Source organism: Aquarana catesbeiana, linkage group LG05 (genome assembly GCF_042186555.1).
Source record: "Aquarana catesbeiana isolate 2022-GZ linkage group LG05, ASM4218655v1, whole genome shotgun sequence".
In the NCBI taxonomy this organism is placed as follows: domain Eukaryota; kingdom Metazoa; phylum Chordata; class Amphibia; order Anura; family Ranidae; genus Aquarana; species Aquarana catesbeiana.
The window spans coordinates 473,914,805-473,941,596 of NC_133328.1; the positions used below are offsets into that span (position 1 = coordinate 473,914,805).

The 26,792-nt window shown below is 41.5% G+C and overlaps 1 protein-coding gene across 1 annotated transcript in view; it reads left to right on the forward strand.

The window, feature by feature from the left end:
- Nucleotides 1–26,792, forward strand: part of GREB1L (GREB1 like retinoic acid receptor coactivator) — a 199,353-nt gene that overhangs the window by 79,758 nt on the left and 92,803 nt on the right. Inside the window, exons 2-4 of the mRNA XM_073631446.1 lie at nt 3,785–3,860; nt 20,553–20,712; nt 22,351–22,554. Coding sequence (XP_073487547.1) covers nt 20,556–20,712; nt 22,351–22,554 — 361 coding nt within the window. The 5' untranslated portion in view covers nt 3,785–3,860; nt 20,553–20,555. The remainder of the gene's footprint in view (nt 1–3,784; nt 3,861–20,552; nt 20,713–22,350; nt 22,555–26,792) is intronic.

Genomic DNA, 26,792 nt, shown 5'->3' on the forward strand with positions numbered 1-26,792 from the left:
ATAGCTCATTAATAGACAGGGGTATGCTGCCTGTTCCAGCCAATGCCTGGAGCTTACTGGAAATATTCCTGACTTAAGTTTGGGGAAAATAGTGATTCAGTGTGTTTTATATATTTTTGGCACATTAGTCTTTATTCTGTAAAGGCTGTAGAATGGTGCCAAAGAGTATTTACCCACCTGCGTTGGTTTATATGCGTGCTTCTTGGCGATCTAAGGGGTACCTCTAGATGTTTTCTTGCCTGCATATTTGGCCATCCTTCTTCCTTTTTTTTTTTTTTTTTTTTTTTTTTTTGCTTTTGTAACAGTCTTCATTATGCGTTGCAAGCCATCACTGGAGCTTTTGTTAGATCCTGTGTGCATTCATGGGGTTTTCTAACTAGGAAGTTGACATTCAGTAGAAAAGTGAGCTTGGTCACCCAATAGTCTTTATCTGGCCTTGATTTGTGATAGGGTTCTGTCTTCACCATTGTTTGATTTCTGCCTTTTTGAAAGGTTTATGGTTGCAGTGTCAGTCAGGACACCCTCTGAAGGCAGTTCCTGGAGATGTTATCTGGTGCTCACTCACCACAGTATATGTTCCCTTCCATGAGCATCTGTCACTCCAGGCTTTGCAAGATGGATGAGTCTTGAGTGAACTGCTGCTGCCAGCAAATGGTGATACAGGAAGTATTGGTGATTGGTTGAGTGGCTGGGGAACAGACAAGGCTATACTGTTAGAAATCAAGAGTAGGCAGTTTAGCTTGGAAAAGAACAAAGATGGATCGTGTGTCCTATGCTAAAGGTCATGAAAAGTGAGAGAGTCATTTGCTGCTTCTTCTGTCAAGGTGGTCCTTTTCCATTTTAAAATTTTAGCTTTTACATGTCACTTTTTTTATTTTTGGGGGTGTGGTTTTTTTTTAATTTTTTTTTTTATTTGTGCATATAGGATGTTGTGGGTTTTTTTTAATTTAGGGTCTTATGCATGTCTTCACAGTTTCTTTGAGAATCATTATTTTTATATATAATTTGTTTGTTTGTTTTATATTGTATTTGCTTTTATAAATGATGTTCTAGCAATATTTACAGTTTCTTAAATTTAAGTTAATTGATTAGTTGTGTTCTTAATCCCCAACAGTCTGCTTTGATGTGGTAGATGTTTGCTGTGTATTGTGTTACAAAGCAGCTTATACACCATACGCGTGGCAAGCAATGCCACACAGATCTCTGGCTGCCCTTTAAATGCTGTGTACAGAATGAATGAAACACAACTGAGAAGGATTTGCTGCTAGTATAATGCTTTTAAATAATAGATGAAAGGGCAAGTGACAACAAAAGGGATCCGGACATTTAGGAAAATGTGCTTTGTCAATGAAGCCCTGTGGCCCAAGGGCCAAAGGTCATTGTGTATTTTCATCTGAATTATACCGAATACTAATATCTCCACTAGCAGGTGAAGTGTGCAGCACGTGTCAAGGGGTAAAATGCTCATTTAGGCCCCTGAATGGCAGGATTGGATTACAGTTGTTACAGATTTGGAATCATTAAGATCTTTGTGAAAGCCGACTGTTTTCTTAAAAGCAGTATACTTTGACCTTGTTGGCCATCTGTGATCATCTTCATGTTGGTAGAGAGGCAAGGCCACCCATTGCATGGCAAAATGCAGGTCTACAGAGAATTCCACAAATAGATTTTTTCCTTTTTTATTTGAGGAATTGATTTAGGTGCATTTGGTGCAGCTGTAATGTTTTTCAGCTCTTATTTGGCTAATTTATCACCTCAAGGGGGTTAGACTGTTTTCTAGCTGTGTGTTTTTTTTTATTTTTTTTTTAAATTTTAGTTTATATCAAGAACTGAGAAAAATGTCCACCTATAAACTGATTTTTCTCACTCATGGAAGGACACGGGCTTCAGAAACAGTTGGATTATACAGCTGCCTTTAAAAAAAAAAAGGATTTTACAACTGGCATTGGCTGAAAAAGGTAGCATTTACAGTTATTCAGGATTTCGTGGGCCAAATTGCAGCCTTGATTGCAGACTTTGAACTCAAAGGACATAAGCCAAGTGTTCGGCACAAGTAGGAGGCAAAGATGTGGTCAGAAAACAGACAAGGGTCCAGACAGACAGAAAAGGTTGTCAATAGGAGACCGTAGTCGGTCTAGGCAGCAGGCGGAAACCTGGTCACAAACAGCTTGCAGGTTGGGGTCAGACAAAGAAGTTAGTGAGGCACATGGGTCCAGGAATAGGGTGTGGTTTAAATTGGGCTCCAACAGAGCATGGGCCAATGGAGTGCAAGCAGGGAGGATGGGCTGCAGTCGTTATTGGAAATAGGACTCCGCAGGCATGACTTGTAGTGTCCACAGTGGAACACCATGAAGTGAGCTGATCAGCCTGGGACTCTGCAGTAGACGAGTTCCATACAAGTTAAAGCAGCAGTAAATCGCAACAGAAATGGAAAAAATATCAGGCCCCCTGCAGATTTAAAGTGATTCTAAAGGCATTTTTTTTTTTTAAATCTTAATGGATTCTATGCATTAAGAGAGAAAACCTTCAGCCCCCCTAATACTTACCTGAGCCCCATCTCTATCCAGAGATTTGTACGAGTGCCTCGGCCGTCCATGACTCTCCCTCCTAAATTGGTTGACACACAGCAGTGGCGCCATTTGCTCCTGCTGCTGTCAAAGTCAGCCAATGAGGAGAGAGGCCGACTCCTGTCTGAATGGACAGCTGCCGCTTGCTGTGGGGGCACTCGACAGGAGGGAGGGGCCAGCAGCACCGATAAGGGACCCGAGAAGAGGAGGATCAGGGCTGCTCTGCAAAACCACTGCACAGAGCAGGTAAGTATAATATGTTGTTTTTAAAGAAGAAAAACAAGACTTTAGTTTCACTTTAAGTCCTAATGTACTAGTATGTATCGGATACTACCACATTATGACAGACTCACTTGCACATGGAGTCCCCCAGTGCAGCAGTGTCCCTGCTCCCTGGCGCTTTTATCTTTACCCTGTCTTCCCTCCAGATTCGTTGGCCTCAGCTGTATGACTGGCTGGGGACACAATGATGGCACTCAAATGCATGCAGGTCACACTGTATGCCTTGAAAGCAAATCGTCACTGCGCATGGTCGGCATAGGCTATTGCCAAGGTGAATATCTCTTAAACGATGTAAGTTTTAGGAGATAATCATTGTACCTACAGGTAAGCCTTATGGTTAGCTGACCTGTAGGTAAAAGCTTAAAAATATATATATATATATATATATATATATATATATATATATATTATAATCTTACTACAAGTTTAAGTCTTTACACAAACCGCCTCCAAACACCCACCACCTTACAGGGCCAGGAAGAGGTTCTTTTTGTTGCTTTCAGGTCTTAACCGAACTGTGTGGTAAATACACCCCAAACTTTAAAGAGAGGTCCTTTAAAGAGAGGTCCTTTGCAAACCCTAATATGTCTGAGTGCCTGACCTATTGATTCCTAATTGGTAATGATCTTTATTGCTCTAATGTGGGCTTTCTCTGGCTCAGAAGTAACTGTATAGCTATACCTACTATTTATGCGAGACCTGAATCTGCTTTCTTCTAAGGTCAAGTATATGAAAGCCGAACTTCACCCAAAAAAATATTTGTTTTGGGCACTCATTTATTCATTAAACTAGTCACAATTCATATTATAACTCTGACACTGGTGGCAAAATCGTGTGTCCTCTTCTACAAGGCCATAATCAAGGTGACATTTTTTTCAATAATGATATGGCAGAACTTCCTATAATGTATACTCTTGTCCCTTTTTTATTCTCAGGGCATGACAAAGAGCCTTTAACAAACCCAGAACTAAGGAATCATGACAGTCCTCTTGCTCAAGTGAAACCACAAAGGTAGGTATAAAATTAGATATTGTTGTATATCCTGTATTGTGACTCGTAGGTTTATTGTGAACATGCATTGTATATTAAGCACTTTTCGTAAACTCTTAAGACATTGTCATCAGGCAAAGCTTTAGGCCTCTTGCACACTGTTGGTTTAGCACTTGTTCCTCAGATCCAAGCAGGACGTTTTGCTGACGTTTAGGGCTGTAGCCTTCCAGCTATGAATACTCCTATTGCTGTAAGCAATGTCACAAGAGCAAAAGATGAGGGTAAATCATCTGATGGGTATAAAAGGTTTTCTTGACAGCTGTGTAAGGCTAGGTTCACATATGTCCAGTGCAAATTTCCCCTCAATTTTCACGGCATATCTCCAAAGCAGTGGTGCAGCTGCAATTTTTAGATGCGGTTCACATGCAAATTTTTTGAGCCAGCGGCCGCTGGCATCTTTAACATTAGCTGGCTGTTAAGGAGCTGGCCTGGAAGCCAGCTGCCACGTCTATAAAAACAAATGACTCATCCACTGTCAGCAGGCTTCCCTGCTGACAGCTGAATGTGGAAAAAAAAAAAATAAGGGCAATAAAAAAAAAATTGTCAAAAAAAACAAAACAGCGTTGGTGTCTCCCCTGCCGGCGTTTTTCATAGTTTGTTATAATATTTTGCAAACGGGTAATTTTTTTCCCTTAACTGATGGGCACTGATTAGGGGGCACTGGTAGGCAGAAATAGGTGATGCTGAAGAGGAGGCACTGATTGGCAGCACGGTTGGGGCTGCACTGATAATCAGTCCCTTGACTATCAGTGTAGATGTCCCTTTCACAAAAGCTGATTATCGGCTCTCCTCTCCTCACGCTGTCAGCGTGAGGAAGGGAATGCTGATAACCAGCTTGTGTTTACATTATGATCATCATTGGACAAAGCTGATCGTGTGGTAAATGGCCACTGCGATTGGTCCTTTACCCGGATCAGCTGTGTCCTAAGGCCGTAGCGATGACAGAGCGAGCTGCCCGCACGCCACGGGGGCGGCCAGCCAGAATTTTTCTTTCTACACTTTAAACAATATGACGGACAGGGCCAGCACCTGTTAGTGTAATAGTGGAGGTGGAACAGGAGACCAAGCTGGAGACTTTATCTTTCTTTTGGTGACAGATTTGTTTTAGTTTCTTAGTTAGCAGATAATTTTTTTTAATTTACCCCCTTGAATATCATACCACCCAACTTTTTGAGATGGTAATGAGGGACACCTATTGGTAATGGGGAACACCTATTACACACCCTCTGCCACGCCCCCTTAAAGGAGAATTATACAAAGAAAAAAGGATTTGTTAAACCCACAAGTGCGTTTTTACCACTACTATTCCTTTTATATTTGCTATCGACATTTACAAATGCAGCCATTTAGAAATTGGATGAAAGGTTTAGCACTGGGAAACACTTTTTAAAAGATAAATAGTTCATTTTATATACAGCTATATAGATCAGACCAAAATCAGGGACAAATGGGGCGCAAAGAGGGACTTTGTTCCAAATCAGGGACAATCGCTCAAAATCAGAGACAGTTGGAAACTATGGAATAGTTTTGCATCTAATGCTTCAGGGATTTTCTCATTCTGAAATGTTCATTATCCAAAATCTTTAGTAGCAATGACAATGAGGGCACATTTTGGTTAATCATAGCAGCAGACATCTTTGTGTTCTGAGAGAAGGCAGTGTTAAAACAAACTTTGTCCTATCTTTTCATTTTAACCTCTTCATTGGCTGGTTTCCCATTTTGATGTGTGTTCTGTATTATCTGCTGAACAGGATCAGAGTGTCCTTGGGTCACATACATTCTTGGTCTACACATTTGTAAGAGGGTTGAAGGTTGTTTGCTTCATTAGATTCCCTCTCACTAATCCTTATGATATACCTTTTTAAAAACAGTTGTAGCCTCCTAATTCTATTTTGTTTGTGCTGCAGGTTTGGAAAGGTTGCATCTGCATGACTGGCTTATGATTTGCCATGTAACCTGAATCCTAGCCATGAATAAACTTAATTTAGTCTGGGCATTTTGTGTAGTCAGATGAATAACATTCTCCTAATACATGACTTGGCACATGGGATGTTTGCAGACATTTTTGCTGCTAAACTTGTCAAATGTTTATTAATTTTGTTTTTTTGCAGTGTCTGCTGCTCTAGTTGTTTTACTTTTAAATATTATTAAAAGTACTCCTATGTACTAGTGGCAGCTGGTGCTACATTCGCCAACAGACCGAACGGGAACACCCCCCGTTGCTCACTCCTCCGTCTGTCCGCCTGCCCACCAGCCCCACACTTATCCCATCTAGGTAGCAGGCAGCTTCCCCCTGTGTCTCCTCCTCGACGCCTTCCCCCCTGCTTCTGCTCCCGGCCGGCCAATACGATTGCTTCTCCTCTTGGCTAATTCGGTCTTAAGACCCGCTTCCTGATTAGCCAGGAGGAGAAGCATGTAGACAATAGCGAATTTTAATGAGCTATTGTCACACAACTGGGTGGGCTCAGGGTGCAGTGCTCTGCGTCCCTGGCTCACCCTTTTTGAAGCCAATTAGAGTATCGGGCTCTAATCATGTGCTTAATAAACAAAAAAAAAAAAAAAAAAATCAAAACCCCATTGAAATCCTTTGCGTCCGGCACCCTGCATGTAGATTAGGTGCCAGGAGCATGGATTAGGGGTGCAGCACCCCTAATGAAGCGGCCACCACTACTATGTACAGTAACCTAGTGACTCTGCTACTATTCAAAGCGAGTGTACTGGTTTGTATTGAGTTTGTGCTCAGTGGCCAGAAAAACAGAAACCCCACAGAGGTGGACAAAGTGGGTGCTAACGTTTTAATGTATGTTTTTCAGTCTCGGGGAACCTCTGCTGTAAATTACTATGTCTACAACTCATGATATGTTAGTGTGATGGTCAGTGGAAAGAATGCTCCTTACACTTGTGGTCATTGAGAAGAATTGCCCTCTTACAGATCTATAAAAATCGCTTGTGTCAGTGGTAACTTATCTGAGTGGCAGAAATTGCTTATTGCTCAAGGAACCCCTAGTAACCTCCTGGAGGAACCCTAGTCGAGAAACCCTGATTTTTGACCAAACTTGGATAATTTGCTTTCTGTGTACAATGGCAACCTTTTCACCTTCTTGGTGGCCCTAATAATTCCCATTTTTTTACCAGAGTTTAGAAAGACCAACAATGTAAATCCTCAGTAGTACCATATTGCAGGAGAGAGTCCAGGACCATGATACTAAAGTGGTGCTATGTCTTAAGTGTGATGCCTTGTTACTTGAATGCAGTAGATTAAGCAGCACCACTTTGATGGCATGATATCGGCCTGATGTAACATTACCTGTGGTGTACAGTGATTTTCTTTATTCCAGAGTCCGTGAGGTCTCTTCAGCATTGATGTGCTACCCAGATAAGACAATAGGTAGTCCGCTTCCTCTAGTGGAAGCAGAGGCGTAGTTGTTCAGAAAATGTCATGTATATGGCCTACTGTTGGCTTCTGATTGTTATTTCCCAGTTATTTATCATCCAGTTGTCCATAGTAGGATCAATTTGCCATGCATTCTCTTTAAAGTTTGATTGTTGAAAATGTAATTTCGGTCTACTAAAGGATTTGTTGCATGGGTCAGCTAAATTTATTACAGACGTAAATCTCCCATACAGAGGTAAACACGAACGATTCCCTGAGGCAATCTTGAGGGACCTTGCATTTGGCATGGGTGCTGAAAGTTGGCCTTGATTTCTGTGGCCCTCTTCAGTTTGACTTGGTTTCCCACGTCAAAACTGAACGTCCTCAAACGGCTGAGCCAACAGGACAACAGAGTGGATTTTGTTAATTCTAAATTCTTTAGTAGATCTTTTTGTGAAAACTTTTACGATGCTAAGCTATAAGCACTGATTTATCTTAGTCATTCTTTTTCTGTTAAACCGATAAACTTTTGCCAAATATTCTGCAGTTAATATTGTGCTCTTGATGTAGAATGAAGCAACAGATGAAAAGGAAATCCACTTTCCTTTGCCCAAATTGGCTGTAGTAATCAGAACTGCCTAATGTAATGTTACTGAATATTCCAGACCCTCAGAACTGCAAGTTCCGGACAAGAACTTTTTTTACTTGTATGGCTTCACTGATGGTATTTTTTTAAAGGGAAGTGATTCTACGTGCGATGATGCCTTTCCCACTCCGTTTTTTTGTTGAATCAATAAGTAATCATAGCAGCTGTTGGAAACTTTGACATCCGTCCTACATTTCCAGCTCAACTAATGCCTAGAACTTTGGGAATCTAGAATTTTATGTTTTTCTTTTTAGCATTGACTGTCTAAAGAATCATTGTCAGTCAAGGGCTGCTGGATATAAGAAGTAAAGCATAGGTCATACCCTGTAGCAGGGAGGAGGAAGAAAGTGTATATTGTGAAAATGCCTTTTCAACAGTCTTTCTGAGGTTTCTGCCACCTGACTCCTTGTTCTTATCTAGCCAATCCCTAGTGCATTAGTCAGATATTAAGCAACATAGTGAATAAGTAACACAATGGCTAGAAAGACAAAACCACACAGTATAATTGTTCTTCAAAGCTCTTATTTGTGGGGTTTAGTGATGCTTCTTAGAAACAGTGAATGGACTGCTAAAATGGGAATATATTCATCTATTCAAACACTGCATACACTAAAATGCTTCTTTAGTCTGTACCTGGATTCTCTAGGCTTTTCTATATTAATATGTCTCTGTAATACACAAGCATAGAGGGTACTTGTTTTTCATTCACCGAAACAGACACCTCATTGTTCATTGTAAATTGTGTTTACCATATGTCTAAAGCTTCTGTTGTCACATACTGCCCAGTTTAGGTAGGTAGAAACTATTTAGAAGCAAATCCTGTCACACTCTAGGTAATACTGCAATCCCCTTTCTGGTCATTTCAAGCAGGCTGTCCATGCTTGTCGTACTACAGGTTTACTGTACAAACATTTACACACGCATGCCTTGTAAGTGTTTTCAAATAAGGCCTTATGCACACTGGACGTTTTTTACAGCTGCTCCTAGCATTTTTTTTTTTCCTGCCACCAAAACACCCCTGCAAGTTAGCACATGTGTCCATGCACACATAGGCTTTTAGCAGAATTTAGGGGCAGGAGCTTTTAGAGGCAGGGAAAATACCCCCACTTCCAGTGCATCCAGGAGCAGCAGAGTCTGGGCATAAAAACTGCTTGATGCTGCTTGATGCTGCTAAAAGCTGTTAAACGTGCCTAAAACCTAGCACTTAAGTAGTAATTCATTTCAATGGCTAGAATAAATTATTTATTCTGGCCAAAAAATGATTTCATGCCCAAGAGCTTCACACCTTTTTCAAAGCTCTTAAAAATTTGTAAAAGCTTTAGACCCTTTTTCAAGCGTCAGGTATTTTTCTGCAAAAACGCTGCTGGCTTCTAGGAGAGTTAAATAAACATCCTACATGCATAAGGCCTAATGCTACAAACACAAAGTGCCTAATTACTGTACATCATGTTTTTGCAGTTCGAAAATTAAATATTTGACTAGTTAAATTAGGTGCAACAATAAATTAGCGGCTCTTAAAATATGCAGTCAAAAGCAATATCGGCAGTTTTAATAATTCATAATTGGTAGATATATGATCTATAAAACACGCTTAAGTGGGGATTTGTCAGAATATTGCTGTTCCCCTATCAGAAGGTATAGTAAGAGTTGACGTAACAAAAGGCTAGACCTTTCTTTTTTTTTTTTCTTTTGAGTGCTGAGGTGTTAGAACCACAATCAGATCTTTATTGCTCTGTGTCCTTGTTGGGAAGATTTAAGCTGATCGTAAACTAATCGTAATTTGGCCAGTTCAACGGGGACTAGCCAAATTTTGTTTAATCTGTGGACATTCCAGTTTGTAATGTAATTATCAACAAATGGGTTTGTTGGAAATGTTTTGTTGAATTGGCTGCAGCATTGATTAGTGTACTCTGACAGAAGAGGAGCCCCCACTGTCAGAATACATACCAGGGAGGATTCCTCTATCCACCTTGCTTATCTGGGTGGGGGAATTTATCCAGTTTTGACAGGAAGTGAAGGGATATCTTCCTAATGGGAGGGAGCTATTGTATTCTGCCAGCAGGGAGCCTTGCCCGCAACCAGAATACAATGATCACAGTTGCCAGCAGCACTGATTGTTCTGTAAAAACCCAACAGGCTAGTTTGTACATAAATTGATTGATCGACTTGTGTACAACCACCTAGCCCATACATGGAATGAAATATGTCCCGTAGCTGCTAAACTGGATGAATTTTGATCCATGTATGGCTGGCTTGCATCAACATTTTTGAGTTGCCACTAAAACAATAGAACCAAAATCTTGCAATGAAGATGCATGATCTGTCATGGCTGTCTAAGGAAGGTTTTCCCTAACATTGGAAAGATATCCTCCTCCTACCTGTTTACAGGAAGTGAAGGGAAATCTTCCTAATGGGGTAAAAAAGTGGTTTTAACCCTTCCCTACGCTCTCAAAAATGGGGGGGGGGGGGGCGGGGTTGTGTCTTTAGAGATACTTTAAGGTCACCCTCATCATGTTTGAAAGTGTTAGGCTGCTCAATCCAGTCTTTACCTTCTCCAGTTTGCTGCACACATCATGTTAAGCCCCCTTCTCTTCCTATTGAGCTATTTGCTCTTGTTGCTTGTGTCATGGCTGGTGCAAAATACCACATTGTTACTTTTAAAGCTTTAATTGCATAAAGGGGTGAAAAAAACTGGTGGTTGAATCATGCTTTTACTGAACACCTAAAAGAGAACATAGAGCTAGAAGGGGCTGTACACATGCAAAGCATCTCGACAGCAGGGGCCAAGGTCAACCTAGCCTGTCCAACTCGACCATAGAACTTGCAGTTGCAGCGTGGTAATCCCATTCCATATCCTCATTCTGGGAAAAAAAACAACCAAAAATAAAAAGCAAAACAGCATTTGGAAGGCGGCAGTATCGCCTCTTGAAAGCCGTTGCTGTACCCCCCCCCCCCTTTTATGGAGGTTTGAATAAAATTTAACTAACTTTTTAATATGTCAGTGATTTGCACCATTGTATTATCATGAAAGTCCCACTGTGTTAATCAGTTTTTGGTTCAAAATTTTCCAATGTTGGCTCTGCATCACTGTATAGATTGTCAATGCTCTTGTAGATGAAAAATCAATTAAGGCTTCTTTAAAATCCGCTCCATTTTGTCTTTATTAGATACAAAGAGGTGAGGTGTGGTTAATCTTTTTTACTTTTAACAAACCATAATGTACACTATAGTAGCCTTTAGTTGTCCTACATTCTACAATCCTGTCAAGTCATCACTTCATCAAACCCAGCTACTCTTTGGTCTCCTTAGTGGGGTAGGTCATGTTTTGTTTAGGAAGGTTAATGGTTCAGTCCCTTTGCCTCTGCTGTATGCATGTTTATTTTGACACTTCCAGTTCACATTGGCCTTTATGGTACGCTGGATTTGGCATGCCAAGTGCCAGCAGTTAGCATAGGCAAGAATGTACAGAGCCTGGTGCTGTTTACTTTGCAGAAGAAATTATGGAATTTTTAGGACAAAGACATGTTTCACCCCTGGCATGTGACTGTTTTATAAGGTAAATGGATTGCTTTAATTGTAGCATATTCATAGCATACATATAATATATTTAAGCCAATTAGCCATAGATTTGATGGCATCAAACAGTCTTTATCTCAAATGCTTCTTTGACGCAACAAATCCAATTTTTTTTATTTGAATTCAGTTGGGTTTTCCACTTGAGTGCATTAGATCATTAAGTATGTTTTACAAATATTCATTTGTGGTTGTCATTATGTGTAGCCAGTTATATTTTGTATATATACATTTTATGTCTGTATTGTGGTGGGTACCATTTCTCAAGATTTTGGCATGCATTTTGTTTCTATGCACCCAGTTTGGACAGTGTTGTAGATTTAGTATTACTTTTTATATATCATTTGATAATAAGCTGTAAACTATTACTAGGCAATTATGTGGCGGTCATTAGCCAGTTTTTCATACTGGCCATATACAGCCAGGTCTATTCAGAAACATTAGCAGATCTGTTCAATCAGCCTGTGCAGTATTACAACTTCTATTTTTTTTTTTTTTACAGAAATATTAGATACCTTTTTGCTGTACAACCAAATCTGTAAGATCTGGCTGTTGGGTATACAAATGTATATAAATAGGCCAATAATCATAAGACTTTTAGGGACTTACGGTATTTTAAGTCTAGGTTCACACTTGTGCTGCTATGCGGGCCATGATTTGTGTGGGCATGAGAGCCCATTCATCTGAATGGGCTGCGTGCCCCGCAGGAAAGAAGTCCTTGCACTCTTTTTTGAACACTCATCCCACACAGGAACCAAGGTTCCCAGTACGGGTGCGATTTCCAGGTGGGCATGGCGTGCCATTAGGATTAATGGCACCCGCCCGCGGGTCCCCCAATTCTGTGTGGGTGGTTGCGGCTGCTAGTATTCAGGTTCCGCAGCTGCACCACCTGCACAGATGTGAACCTAGCCTTTAATCATGGAGTTCAATTTAGAGCCAGCAGAAAAGCATGTAGTGTGTTTTTTGCTGCAATTTTGCCATGATTTTGTGGCATTTTTGCACAAAACGCAGCAAGATACTTGTGCAAAAATGCAAAAAACACTGCAGAATTGGATCAAAAGCAAACTGCATAGGTGTGAACCGGCTTTGAAAAAATTCTACTCGCATAGCCTGGATCCCCTGTTTAGACTGTCAAACAGTATGTGTTCATATAAATTATGTCTCAACCAATCACCACATAGGCATAGCATATATGGTGCAGTCCACGTGACCAAGCCACGCATAAACAAAAGCCTACCAAGAAGGTCACTTCAGTGGCACGCCACGGTGGAATAAAAATATTTTATTGTAGAAAAAGCTCTGAAGAAGTTAGCGGTGATTGGCTAATGAAATGCGTCAGCGTAATGTCAGCATATAAGTGACGTTCATGGGATCGCAGCCCACGGCAAGTGCAGTTTGGGAGGAGGAGGTGAAGTCACCACTGGAGGCAAACCTGGAGCCAGTGACACGCCAATCATAGCAGTATACATCAGTACACAGTACACTGCATCTGGAGGTTTACTAAATGGAACCAGGAGTGAGAGGTGGATGTACAGTGGAGACAGCGGAGGTGGTGATATCTTTTTCATTCCTCTGGTGGGATACCAGTAGAAGCTGATAGTGCTGCACAGGTGGAGCGGCTTTCACCCCCCTGCTTTCGATTCTCCCTTCCCACTCTCCTCCCTCCTAACAGATGGACTTTCTTCCAGTAATCCAACCTCAAGTGGGTGACCCCCCCGACTCATCTTTGACATATCCAGTCTGCAACAGCCAGGTAACCATGTCTCCGTGAGCATCCTGTCCATCAGTTTGGAATTACTGTAACTGATGTATTGTGATCAAACTTTCTTTACAGGATTGCTCCAACAAATTCTCAATCTGCAAGCCAGCACTCACAAATTTACAGGTGTACTCCATACACACCTCCCCTTTTTGGTTCTAAGGAACTTTGGACTGATATGTTATCTTTTCAAGGTCAAACAAGCCCAACAATTTAATTTCTTAGATAATAGACCAAACTGGAAGTGTGATTGATCGAATTAATGGGTGCGAGCGCAGCTGCGATTTCCTCATTATGACAACCTTGTCTTTTTAATATTGTTTTGGAAGGTTACTCACTGAATTTGCTGTTTTGTGATTTTGATGGTGCGTTTTTCTAAAATAAAAAAATGTTGTTCAACCGTGGTGTGCTACTGAAGTGACCCTCTTGGTAGGCTTTCCTCCTTTTGTTTTATAGGTGTGAGCCAGGGTCAGTTCACAGTTATGTGCGCGTTCCTGTGTGATTCCAGCGCATTTCCCTGCTATGCAGTTTCACAACTTCCTGATCGGCAGAAAAAGTAGTGCATATCCTAGTTTTTGAAAATGTGTGAAAGTAATTTGCACTACAGTAAATATTCAAGCTGCTAGTGTGTAAGAAAATCAGAAATTGTGTGTGCAATCTTGCTGCGCTAACCATTTAAATCAAAGGGCAGTATGCATATACAAAATATCAATTATGAAACAAAAAAAAAAAACCTCTCTCCCCTGAATTCAGGCAGCACCGCCTGAAAATGCACCGCAGCAAACTCTGTACATAGTTCATGGCTGCGGTTTTATTTTCTAGAACACAGTGACAATTATCTATGATTTCCAGTCAGAGACTTTACCAGGTTTATGTTTTGCCCTTCCACATTGTGGATATGACAGTCCTTTTCAGATCCTTCATATGTTTATTGTCAGTGCGTCAGGTGATGGGATGTCTGGTGGCCGGCCGCTAAATTCAAATTCTCAACAATCACCTCAGCAAAAAGGCTAATGTCTGCTGCTTATGGTAACTGAGGAGGTTGCTGTCCTAACTATGCAATGTTACAGTGATCTCCCCACTGTGCTATTGTGTTCTAACAGGGGCACAGCTTAAACCCCATCCGCCCCCCCAAACACACAGGTCAGCTATTGGGTGCTAGAGCTCATCTGATGTCGATCAGCTGCTGGTTTTCAAGCATGCTCGTTTGACCGAAGCTGGGCGTGACATCGGCTTCTGTGCACACGGGCCGATTTTCTACTGTGCCAGGTTAAGGAAATAAGTTGTAGCTACTTAGGCATTTCATATACAGGCAATGGTCCTTTTTTCTCCTTTTTTACTTTTTTTCTACAATCTGTAATTTTTCTGTATGTGGGGTAAAGACAATTATCAGGTGAACTACTATCCCAGAGTCTGTGGTTTTTAGTGACCAAGCAGTTGAAATCTTTCTTCCATCTTAAGTTGATTCTGTTAAAACAGATAATTTGGAAATGGATTTATTCACATTCAACTGTAAAGTATAGATTGGCCGACATCTGCTGTGCATGTTGAGGTCTGACAGATTACTCTTGTGTCTAGGCAGTGATAGCAATGTCTTTATCTTGACTAGTTGGCACCTCAGTGTGGGTAAATTTTAGTATTGTGTTTTATGGAAGAGCCCTCTATGTATGCTCCTTCATTCACACTGATATATTGTTACTTAGCACAGTAATGTAGTGTATCAACAGCTCTACGGCCAAGAAAAGCTCCAGTCTCTCTTTATCTCAATCATTGCTGGAGCTGTTGGAGATCTTTAAGCAGGCATGCCATTTATGTAAATTAAGCTGGGATTTGCGAACAGCTGTGCAACAAATAGGTTTGAAGAGTCCTCTGACAAGTCCCCTGTGATGTCCTTTACCACATCACACGTGCCTCCTCCATACTTACCAAATCTTTGTTTGTCCTGTTTAGCTCGGATTCATTATCTCGCCTTGTGTTGCTCATTATTGTGACATATCCCCTGGCTTCTTTTTGCTGACCACCTGCCCAGTATTAAACACAATTCCCCATCTCCACCTACAACTAACAGATGGGGCTCCATACCGAGGGCTGACTTCTGCCGGGTAATATGATTTTGTTTTTTTAAATTTTGTTTGCCTAGCTAATTTTCAGACTTGCTGTAGAGATTGGTATCAACATTCAATCAATTAAAAAGGACCATTTACAGTGCCTTGAAAAAGTATTCATTTTCTACACTTTGTCATGTTACAACCAAAAACGTAAATGTATTTTATTGAGATTTTATGTGATCGACCAACACAAAAGTGGCACATAATTGTGAAGTGGAAGGAAAATTTTATAAATGGTTTTCAAAATTTTTTACAAATATGTGAAAAGTGTGGCGTGCATTTGTATTTGCAAAGCTGGTAGAGACATCCCCAAAAAGACTTGCAGCTGTAATTGCAGCGAAAGGGAGTTCTACAAAGTATTGACTCAGCCCCCCTTATAGAACCCCCTTTCGCTGCAATTACAGCTGCAAGTCTTTTTGGGGATGTCTCTACCAGCTTTGCACATCTAGAGAGTGACATGTTTGCCGATTCTTGTTTGCAAAATAGCTCAAGCTTTGTCAGATTGGATGGAGAGCGTCTGTGAACAGCAATTTTCAAGTCTTGCTACAGGTTCTCAATTGGATTTAGGTCTGGACTTTGACTGGGTCATTCTAACACATGAATATGCTTTGATCTAAACAATTCCATTGTAGCTCTGGCTATATGTTTAAGATTGTTGTCCTGCTGGAAGGTGAACCTCTATCCCAATCAAGTCTTTTGAAGACTGTAACAGGTTTTCTTCTAAAGTTGTGGTCAGGGTGATGTGCAGTGTTTTAGTTTTTTTGCTTTTAGGTCAAAATTCAATTTTGGTCTCATCTGACCAGAACACCTTCTTCCACATGTTTGCTGTATCCCCAACATGGCTTCTTGCAAACTGAAAATGGGACTTCTTATGGCTTTCTTCTTGCCACTCTTCCATAAAGACCAGATTTGTGGAGTGCATGACTAAAAGTCCTGTGGACAGATTCTCCCACCTGAGCTGTGGATCTCTGCAGCTCCTCCAGAGTTACCATGGGCCTCTTGGGTGCTTCTCTGACTTGCCCAGCCTGTCGTTTTAGGTGGACGGCCATGTCCTGGTAGGTTTGCAGTTGTGCCATACTCTTTCCATTTTTGGATGATGGATTGAACAGTGCTCCGTGAGATGTACAAAGCTTGGGATTTTTTTTTTATAACCTAACCCTGCTTTAAACTTCTCCGCAACTTTATCCCTGACCTGTCTGGTGTGTTCCTTGTTTCTTATCCTTCATGATGTGGTTTGTTCACTAAGGTTCTCTAACAAATCTCTGAGGGCTTCACAAAACAGTACACCTGTGTGTAATTAAATCTCAGTATACATACAGCTTTTTACTAATTCGGTGACTTCTGATGGCAATTGGTTCTACCAGATTTTTGTTAGGGGTATCAGAGTAAAGTGGGCTGAATACAAATGCATGCCACACTTTTCACGTACCGTATTTATTTGTAAAAAATGTTGACAATCATTTTATTTTCCTTTCATGTCACAATTATGTGCCACTTTGTGTTAGTCTATCATATAAAATCCCAATAAAATACATTTATGTTTTTGGTTGTAACATGACAAAATTTGGAAAATTTCAAGGGATTTGACTACTTCTTCAAGGCACTGTAGATTAGGGGTCAGAACTTGAAGTGTATCTAAACCAAAGAAAGATTTAATGCACTGCAGCTTATCAGTCGACAGATGTGGTGGCTGTTTTTTTTTTTTTTTTACTCTGTTTTCAGGTGATAATTTTGCCGGTAACACACACTTTCTGTCCTAGAGTCTCAGTGCTGCTCACATACCCTAGGTTTGTCACTGACAGAAATTATGAGAACTACCAGGGCTTTTTTTCAGCGGGAACACGGGGGAACACAGTTCCAGCACCTCCAGCACTGAATGTTTGTAATAGCATAGGGTGTGCTGGAGGGTCTATTGATGTTGGCTGCTGGGAGATCTATTGTCTCTGGTGGGGATCTGATTTTGTGTGAGGGTCTATTGTTGCTGATGGGGAATCTATTGTTGCTGGGGGGGGTCTTATGTTGCTGGAAGGGACCTACTGTTGAGGGAGAGGTCTATTTTTACTGGCTGCTGGAGGATCTATTGATGCTGGCTGCTGGGAGATCTGTTGTTGCTGCTGGGGGGGTCTAATGTTGCTTGGGTAGACCTTTTGTTACTGGGTGTGATATATTTTGTTGTGGGTGGTTCACTGTTGCTGCAGGGAATCTATTGTTGTTGGAGTGGAGTCCATTGTTGCTGAGGGAGTCTGTTGTGTGGGGATCTATTGCTGGGATTCTATTCCTGGCTGTAGGGGATCTATTTTACTGCTTTTCTTTTTATCATTAACATGTTCCATACAAATGATTTAGCACCACAAAATGATACTTGGTTCTGTATTCTCTAAAAGGGGCAGTACTGGTAGGTGGGTAGGGGGTGGAATCAAGGGACGGTGGGTAGGGGCAGAGACAAGGGGTGACTCAGACGGGGGGAGTTTCTGCACCTATTCTCCGAGAAAAAAAGCCCTGAGAACTACAGAGCACTTCCCCCTCTCCCCATCTTCCTAACTTAGACAGGCCATACATGATTCTTACTTTTTTTTTTTTTTGTTTGTTTTTTGTTAATCCAGTAGGTTGAACAAAATGATGAACTGATTCCCCCATCCACACATTTGATGTGAATGGGGGAATCACTCCTGCTGAGCTATAGTATTTCTGTTGGCAGGAAGTCTTCCCCACAGGCAGATTACAGTGATTGCCATAGACTGCAAATGGGTTTTTAGTTCAAGGAAAAAACCCAACAGGCTGGTTGTACACTGATCGATCGATAGATCAACTAGTATACAACCAGCTGGCTCATACACAAAATTCGGATGACCCCTGCTGAGCTTTTAATCAATGTTTGGCTGGTGTTAGTGGGGGTGTAGGAATGAGAAAATCTATCCAGGCGGTTTGTCGAATCTTGTGCACAACCTGAGCTTAAAATTGCACCCCATTGAACTCTATGGGGTGTGTTTTTGATATTATAGCTACACTGTTTTCTGGCATTGCTTATTTTGAATGTTTGAGCTTGACTTAAATGTATCAGCAGTACTTCAGTCTGATCAATTACAACTTTGGGTGGGGGAGCTTCGTTTTTGCTGTGACACCCGATTCTTTTATAGGATTGAATTGAATGGTGGAACTAGCAGGTAAAAAATGTAAAAGTTATAGGAAAGCAAAATCCGTTAAAGAGGAAGCAAACTCTTTTTTTTTTTTTTTTTTTCCCCTGCAAGTTAAAGCATACTAGCCCATTATGTTGCACTTGCCTGCAAACGAAGCCTACAATGTCCCCGCTGGTGACCGCATCCATCTTCTCCCCTCTTCATTCTGGGACCGTGGACTTGGGCTCTGTGACTGGCCAGAGTCGCGTGATGTCACTCCCGCACATGCGCGCTGGAGCCGCCAGTCATGGCATGGGCCCTTTTAGAAACGGCACAATTGTGCCCTTACTTCAGTGTGCATGCGCTGATGACGTCAGCGCAAGCATATATGGTAAATATAAACTGTGCAGGTTTAGGAGAGATTTCTAGTACCTACAGGTAAACCTTATTATAGGCTTACCTGTAGGTAAAAGTGGTGTAACTAGGTTTACAACCAATTTAACTTTATAGAGATTGGCTAGTGTCACAACAGTTTAGAAGTATAGTTTGTTGTGGGCTTCTTTTTTCACTGTAGAAAGACATGGCAGGTTTTATCTTGCAATAAAAATTAGAGTGTATTATCTGGGAGGCAATAGGAACAAATATTGTTCAGTGGCTGAATAAGTCACAGCTTGGCTAGGTTGCAATATAGGAAATAGAGACTAGGCAGCTTTTATCTTGAAATATTAGAATGTATTATTTTTGAGACAGTAACCACAAATATTGTAAAGTGGCTGGACAGTTCAGCTCCAGATTGCAGCAGTTATTAGCTGCCATCTGGAGCTGCAATAAAAACTACATTATAGCCATTGCCGAATCTGGCAGTCTGAGCCCAACTTTTTAAGAATATGAAGAGGAGCAAATGGGTCAGGCGTAAAATTCTGTATTTTTGTTTTTATTTCATTTCAGGGGGAAAACCCTATGGCCATAGGCTGCCTGCACTTCTACAACAGAGGTAAGGGCAGACCGCAATAACTGAATGAAGGAAATACTATAACGAGGGAGAAGAGCAGGCAGCTGCTAAAATTTATGAGCAGAATCCTATGGTCATTGGCTGCCCAACCTTCACAAATAGTCGATGTACGGGTATAACCAGTTGCTGAAGGCAGTGCTTGGATTGGGGGACCTGGAACACGTCATGTTCTGGGGTCCCTCAACATAGAAATTAAATTATATAACAAAAAATGGAACTGAAATTAATAATCGCATTTTGCGTGCATGTATGTATGTATGTCTATATTGGGTTCGGAAGAAGACGCATGTCTCCTAATATATATAAATATATTATTTCTTTTCCCCCTTATTTTTCCCTTTATTTTTATTGCATGTAAGAATACACATTACACAGGTAATTGGAACAGGCAAGTCCTACATCAGTTATGTATCACACTGCAATATTTACAAAGTCTTTCTTTCTGCACTTGGCAGCTACAGAATCTTTAGAGGCGTTCCAGTCTCCCCCCAAAAAATGAAGTCAGCAGCTACAAATACTGTCGCTGCTGACTTTTAACATAGGGACACTAAATATGTCCAGGGATCCAGCAATGTCAGCATTCGCACCAAATCTTTAATCGGCTTTGGTTGCTGGCGCCAGCATCTTCACTGAGGGAAACCGGCAGTGAAGCCTTCTGTGTGTGTCCCAGAATGCAGCAGGGTGGAAGGAGGAGGGGTCAGACATACTCAAAGATTACCCATTAGAAGTGGGAGCTGGTGGGTCATAGATAGTTTTAATCAGACTCTACTGCAGTGCACATGTGCTAAACCATTAAAACAAATCTAACAGAAGAAAGTCAAATGAGCAGAAGAATGACATTGTTAGCTTCTCCTTGGCCAAAAAAAAACAATCCTAGCCTATTGAGTTGACTGTTGCAGTAGAAGCTGAGGACCTGGCTATTCTATTAGGGATGCCTGGATCACAAAACTGGGTACTCAAAATTTGATCCCATATGTCTAGTCAAGCTTTGTATCTAGCTACTTGCCTGGAGTTGAAATTCATTTTTTAATTCAAATGTACATTTTGACAATGTTTCTTCTAACAGGTCATGGGGAACGCATATGCAGGACAGCTGAAATCTGCCCAGTTCGAGGAAGCTCTTCACAATTCAATAGAAGCCTCTCTAAGATGTAACAGTGTAGTGCCACGACCAGTGTTCTCCCAGCTTTATCTCAATGCAGACAACCCCACATTCACTCCAGAAGGTAGGTACCATAGAAAGGTTTAGCTATGCAGTCGTTTATTTACTAGCATGAAAAGCATTATTAGTACTGTTGTGTATTGAAATAACTATAAATTAAAGGGATTATTGGCATCAAGTGGTAAATTGTAACTAGCCCCCCCCCCTTCCTTTTTTAAAGTATTGAGTGAGGAAGGGTTCAAGCATTTGCCATTTTGTTTCTTTTCTTTGTGTGTCCATTGTTGACATTTCTCTTACTTCCTCTCCCAGTGACCACAGTTAGGTGAGCCACAGTTGGCAATAAAATGTTTTAGTGGAGAATCCTTTACTGTTATTCCCTTCATTTTATGTAGGGTCACAGGAACAATAAGTTACTGCAAATATCCCCAGTGAAGACACAGGTGGCACTAAAACCTGATAGTGTGTAACATTTGCTACAAAAAAATGATAAAAATATTTTGCTTATGTCTAGTAAACAATTTTTACATTGTTTTTACCAAGCTGATATGTGAGCTATAATTGTTAGAATTTTTGGCATTAGCACACTTTGTTAATCTTAGAAGTACAGTATCTTTACAAGGGACGTATGGGTTTCCTATTTTAGCTTCATACTATTCCCTGTGGGCTGCTACTACTTAAATCTTTCCAGCTCCCTGTCAAGTGTACCCTTTCTGAAAAATCAGGGCTAATAACTGTGGGATGGGCTACCGTCTTCTCTGGATTCTTATGCCGACAATCTTGTCGGGATCCACCTTCTTTCTTTCTCCTTTTTAATGTCGGCTCTGGGCTATGTGCTCTCTCTCCATCCCCACTCCCTCCTCTCCACGCCCTCTCAGCTCACATCAGTTCTCTTACAGACAGCCTCTATCTGCACACTGTGTAGCTGCCTGCTGTGCTGCAATTCTGACCTCCTGAAGTTCCCAGATAAAAATGGCTGTGCAGCATAGCAGGCAGCTACACATTTTGCCAACAGAGATTGTCTGTAGAAGAATCAACCTGAGCTTTGTGCTGTGTGAGATGAGGTGGCGGGGGAAGAAGGGTGGAGAGGAGCTGTGCTGCCTGTGCCCAGACTATGTGCAGTGTCGGAGTGTGAGAAGGAGCCTAAAGAGCACAGCATCCATGGAGGATGGCGGGCACAACTGAAATATGGGGGAGGCACAGCCCTCCTCAAAACCTCCCCCTAGATCCAGCCATGTCTATCCCACTTATGTATTTTCCACTATGTGCAGGAATAGCACAGTTCCTGGACTTGTTCACTCTTTAAGTGTGTGCCTGTTCAGTAGGCTTGGCCACATCTCCCAGTAGAGGAGGGACATTAAGGGGAGGGGGTGGATTGCTGAACTTGTAACCTCCCCCTCTAAACAGTAAATGGACCCTTACAGGGTGCTGCATGATAGATGAAGTGCCCCTGCTGGAAAAACAAAAGGGGGTAGGAAAAAAAAACAGCTGATTTATGATTATGGTAATATTTGTTAATTGGCCCTTCCCATACTTCTATAAATAACCCTTGTACTATTACAGCAGCCAAGTATGCAGGCTGCAATCAAAGCTTTGAAAAGTGTGTCAAATCCTCTTCAAAGAATTTGTCTGAATAATGGTTGACATTATTATTTTTTTATGAAATATAGTATTTTCTATAATCATTGTTTTTGTTCATCATAAGGTGCTGATGTCAAGCCTAAATTAGAAGAACTAGATAAGGATTATGCTCAACGGTACACTCAGAATGGTAGTGTTGATTTCACAAACAGCCAAACAGTGTGTGAAATGGAGGAGGAGGATGATGATGATGACATATCTGATACGAATAGTCCTCCATTACCTTACATCCAGAAGCCACCTCCAGAGGGTTCTTGTACTGTAGATGGTAAGTTCCTGTCTTATCAGAAGATGTACTATAATATATGCCATTCTCTCTCTGCGGCCTGAGCTTTCTATAACCTAACAGAGGTTCTTCTGCTTTCCTGCTTTCTTGTCACATATTTGTTGGGGGCGGTCCACTAGCATGGGGGAACTGCATAACTTGACCGTTTTAATAATTCTTTAAGTGTTTGCATGGTGATGCCTATTAATGAGAGTTGGCACCTGCCCATGCCCAGAGACCAGCTTGCTATTCTAGGCCCCACACCTGAATGATGACTTTTTTTTCCCCCCAGTGAAACCTGTTATGGCACTGACTACATAAATATTTTGAAAGAAATGGCCTGAAACCTCTATCTTCCTCCAAAAATTCTTAACACAGGTGGCACATTACAATTTATTCACTTCAGCCTAAAGGCAATGAGGGAAACTGCTGTATACTTCTTAAGGTCTTGCACACCCCAGCCCATAGGAGGGTTCTGCTACTCAGTGGGCTCCTCAGACAAAACCTCTGTCACCGGCCTGCACAACTCTTCTCCTGAACTGGCTGCTTCTCATCCCACTCCAATACTCAGCAAAAAAAAAACATACCGTGCCTTGCAAAAGTATTCACCCCCTTGGCTTTTTAACTATTTTGTTACATTACAGCCTTTAGTTCAATGTTTTTTTATTTGTCTGAATTAGATGTGATGGATCAGAACACAAAAGTCTAAGTTGGTGAAGTAAAATTAAAAAAATATATACATAAAACTATTTTTCAGAAATAGGCATATGCGTATGTATTCCCCCCTTTGTTATAAAGCCCATAAAAAGCTCTGGTGCAACCAATTACCTTCAGAAGTCACATAATTAGTGAAATGATGTCCACCTGTGTGCAATCTAAGTGTCACATGATCTCTTATTACATATACACACCTTTTTGAAAGGCCCCAGAGGCTGCAACACCTAAGCAAGAGGCACCACTAACCAAACACTGCCATGAAGACCAAGGAACCCTCCAAACAAGTAAGGGACAATGTTGTTGAGTAGTACACGTCAGGGTTAGGTTAGAAAAAATATCCAAATCTTTGATGATCCCTAGGAGCACCATCAAATCTATCATAACTAAATGGAAAGAACATGGCACAACAACAAACCTGCCAAGAGACAGCCACACACCAAAACTCACGGACCAAGCAAGGAGGGCATTAATCAGAGAGGCAGCACAGAGACCTAGGGTAACCCTAGAGGAGCTGCAGAGTTCCACAGCAGAGACTGGCGTATTTGTACATAGGACGACGAGAAGCCGTATGCTCCATAGAGTTGGACTTTATGGCAGAGTGGCCAGAAGAAAGCCATTACTTTCTGCAAAAAACAAAATTTGAGTTTGCGAAAAGGCATGTGGGAGACTCCCAAAATGTATGGAGGAAGGTGCCCTGAACTGATGAGACTAAAATAGAATTTTTTGGCCATCAAAGAAAACGCTATGTCTGGGGCAAACCCATCACATCACCCAAAGAACACCATCCCCACAGTGAAACATGGTGGTGGCAGCATCATGCTGTGGGATGTTTTTCAGCAGTCGGGACTGGGAAACTGGTCAGAGTTGTGGGAAAGATGGATGGCTCTAAATACAGGGATATTCTTGAGCAAAACCTGTACCGCTCTGTGTGTTATTTGAGGCTAGGATGGAGGTTCACCCTCCAGCAGGACAATGACCCCAAACACACTGCTAAAGCAACACTTGAGTGGTTTAAGGGGAAACATGTAAATGTGTTTGAATGGCCTAGTCAAAGCCCAGACCTCAATCCAATAGAAAATCTGTGTCAGACTTAAAGATTGCTGTTCACAAGCGCAAACCATCCAACTTGAAAGAGCTGGAGCAGCTTTGCAAGGAGGGATGGGCAAAAATCCCAGTGGTAAGGGGCAAGCTCATAGAGACTTATCCAAAGCTACTTGGAGCTGTGATAGCCGCAAAAGGTGGCTCTACAAAGTATTGACTTTAGAGGGGTGAATAGTTATGCACATTGACTTTTTCTGTTATTTTGTCCTATTTATTTGCTTCACAATAAAAAAAAATAATAAAAAATCTTCAAAGTTGTGGGCATGCATTGTAAATTAAATGATGCAAATCCTCAAACAATCCATGTTAATTCCAGGTTGTAAGGCAGCAAAACATGAAAAATGCTAAGGGGGTGAATACTTTTGCAAGGCACTGTATAGACATACACTTCATTTCCCATTGCCATACAGTTAAGAATTTCACTCTTGTTCTGTACTCTCAGTAAATCAAACCAGAATATTTGCTTAACCAGCAAATCCTTTTACTAAATAAAATGGTATGGTTGTATGACTCCTTCTCTTAATACTGTTTGGTTTCAACACCCACATGGCATTGCAAAAGATAAAGAAAGTAACCACATTCCACCCGCCTCTTCAAATTATAGTTCCAGTTCAGAATTTTTCCAAAGGGGAAACCCACATTAATGGCTCCACAAACCAAACAGCAGATACAACAAAGTCCGCCAACCCCAGCAGTTCCAAGCAGAAACTACAGTACACCACTATTACAATTGGCACCTGCTTGCATGTTGCTTATGTCTCATGGTGACTAAGTTGCCTTTATTTTATAATGTACAACCCATAGAGTTTAAAGCTTTGCAGCAAGTTTTATTCTCTGTTGTGTGTTGAAGCATAACCCTCTAAGCATGATTTACATTTTATACTGGTCTTGTAACACAAGCCCCGTACATTTTCATGAAAACACTTCTATCCAGTTTCAATGCCTCTAATGATTAGGAATTTGGAAGAGTGTCAAATTAGGACCCATGTAAGTTCAGTCTTCCTTCTGAGCTAGTTTGAACCAGATAACTCTGCTTTCATAGTACAGTTGGAGGTTTCCTCCTTTTTTCCATATACAACTATGATGTCCGCATGAATTGAGGGGCTAGACCCCGCACTAGCAGGATGTCAGGTGTTAAACTTCATGTTGCTAACAACAGTAGGTAAAAGTGTTGGTTTTACTTAAAGCCAGTTTATGTTCCTTTTTACGTATGCCCCCCCCCCTTTTTTTTTTTCTTATAAAATACTATGTTTTTACCTTTTTTATCATCTTGGTGCTAATCTTCTCCGGCCTCTTGCATTCTCTGCCTGGTTAGATGCACACTCTCCATGGTCGACTGCACATCATTGCTCAGGCCCAGCTTCCTGATTTATTGCAACGGTGAATTATTCCAGCATGTGTTTACCTAGCCGATTGCAGTTCCAACCAAGGTTGTTTGTGACAGGGTGATATCGCAAGAGCATTGGAGACAATGACAAATGACTGACTAAATGAGGGTTTCATGAAAACTGAAGATTTAGATTGAAAACAACTTTAATTATATTAATGTGGTTGTAAAGGCATTTAAAAAAAATACCTAACATCTGCTACTTACCTGCTCTGTGCAATGGTATTGCACAGAGCGACCTCGAACCTCCTCTTCTCGTGTCCCCCAGCGGCGCTCCTCTGTCCAGTGCCTTCATAGGAAGTCGCTTCCCATGGGGGCACTTGTGTGTGCTCCCTCCCAAGCCCCACTGCTGTGTCCATTGACACAGACAGTGAGACTCACCCCTGCCTTCCGCTCACTCATTACTGGCTTTGATTGACAGCAGCGGGAGCTGCCCCAGCAAAGCCACTGAGACCCAGAAGTGCACAGCGCTGGTTGGAACGAAGGGCTCAGTTAAGTAAAAGAGGGCTACTGATGCCACTGATCTGCTCCCTTCCCATTTATGATACACGTCCATGATATGCCTTAAGAACTATTTCAATAAGTTACTAATGAGAGAAGTGTTGGAAATATCACGTTTGTGAGGAAAGCTAATCTACAGGAACCATTCTGTTTCACCCATTCATCACTTATGCCGCGTACACACGAGCAGACTTTACAGCAGACTTGGTCCGGTGGACCAGAGTCCGCCGGACAATCCAATCGTGTGTAGGCTCCCGCGGACTTTTTTTTTCCCCAAAAGTCCCACGGACCTAAAAATGAAACATGTTTCAAATCTCTCAGTCGTAACTCCGCCGAAATCAGTTCCTGACTGAAAGACCTTTCGTCTGTAGGCTGGTCCGACGGACCAGATACGACGCAAGGGCAGGGTACTGCATCTCGCGCTCGCTGCAATAGGAATAAAAATTATTTTCCTATTGCGGCGTGCGCGGGGCATACCAGGCCCTTAGGTCTGGTATGGATTTTAAGGGGAACCCTCTATGCTGAAAAAATCAGC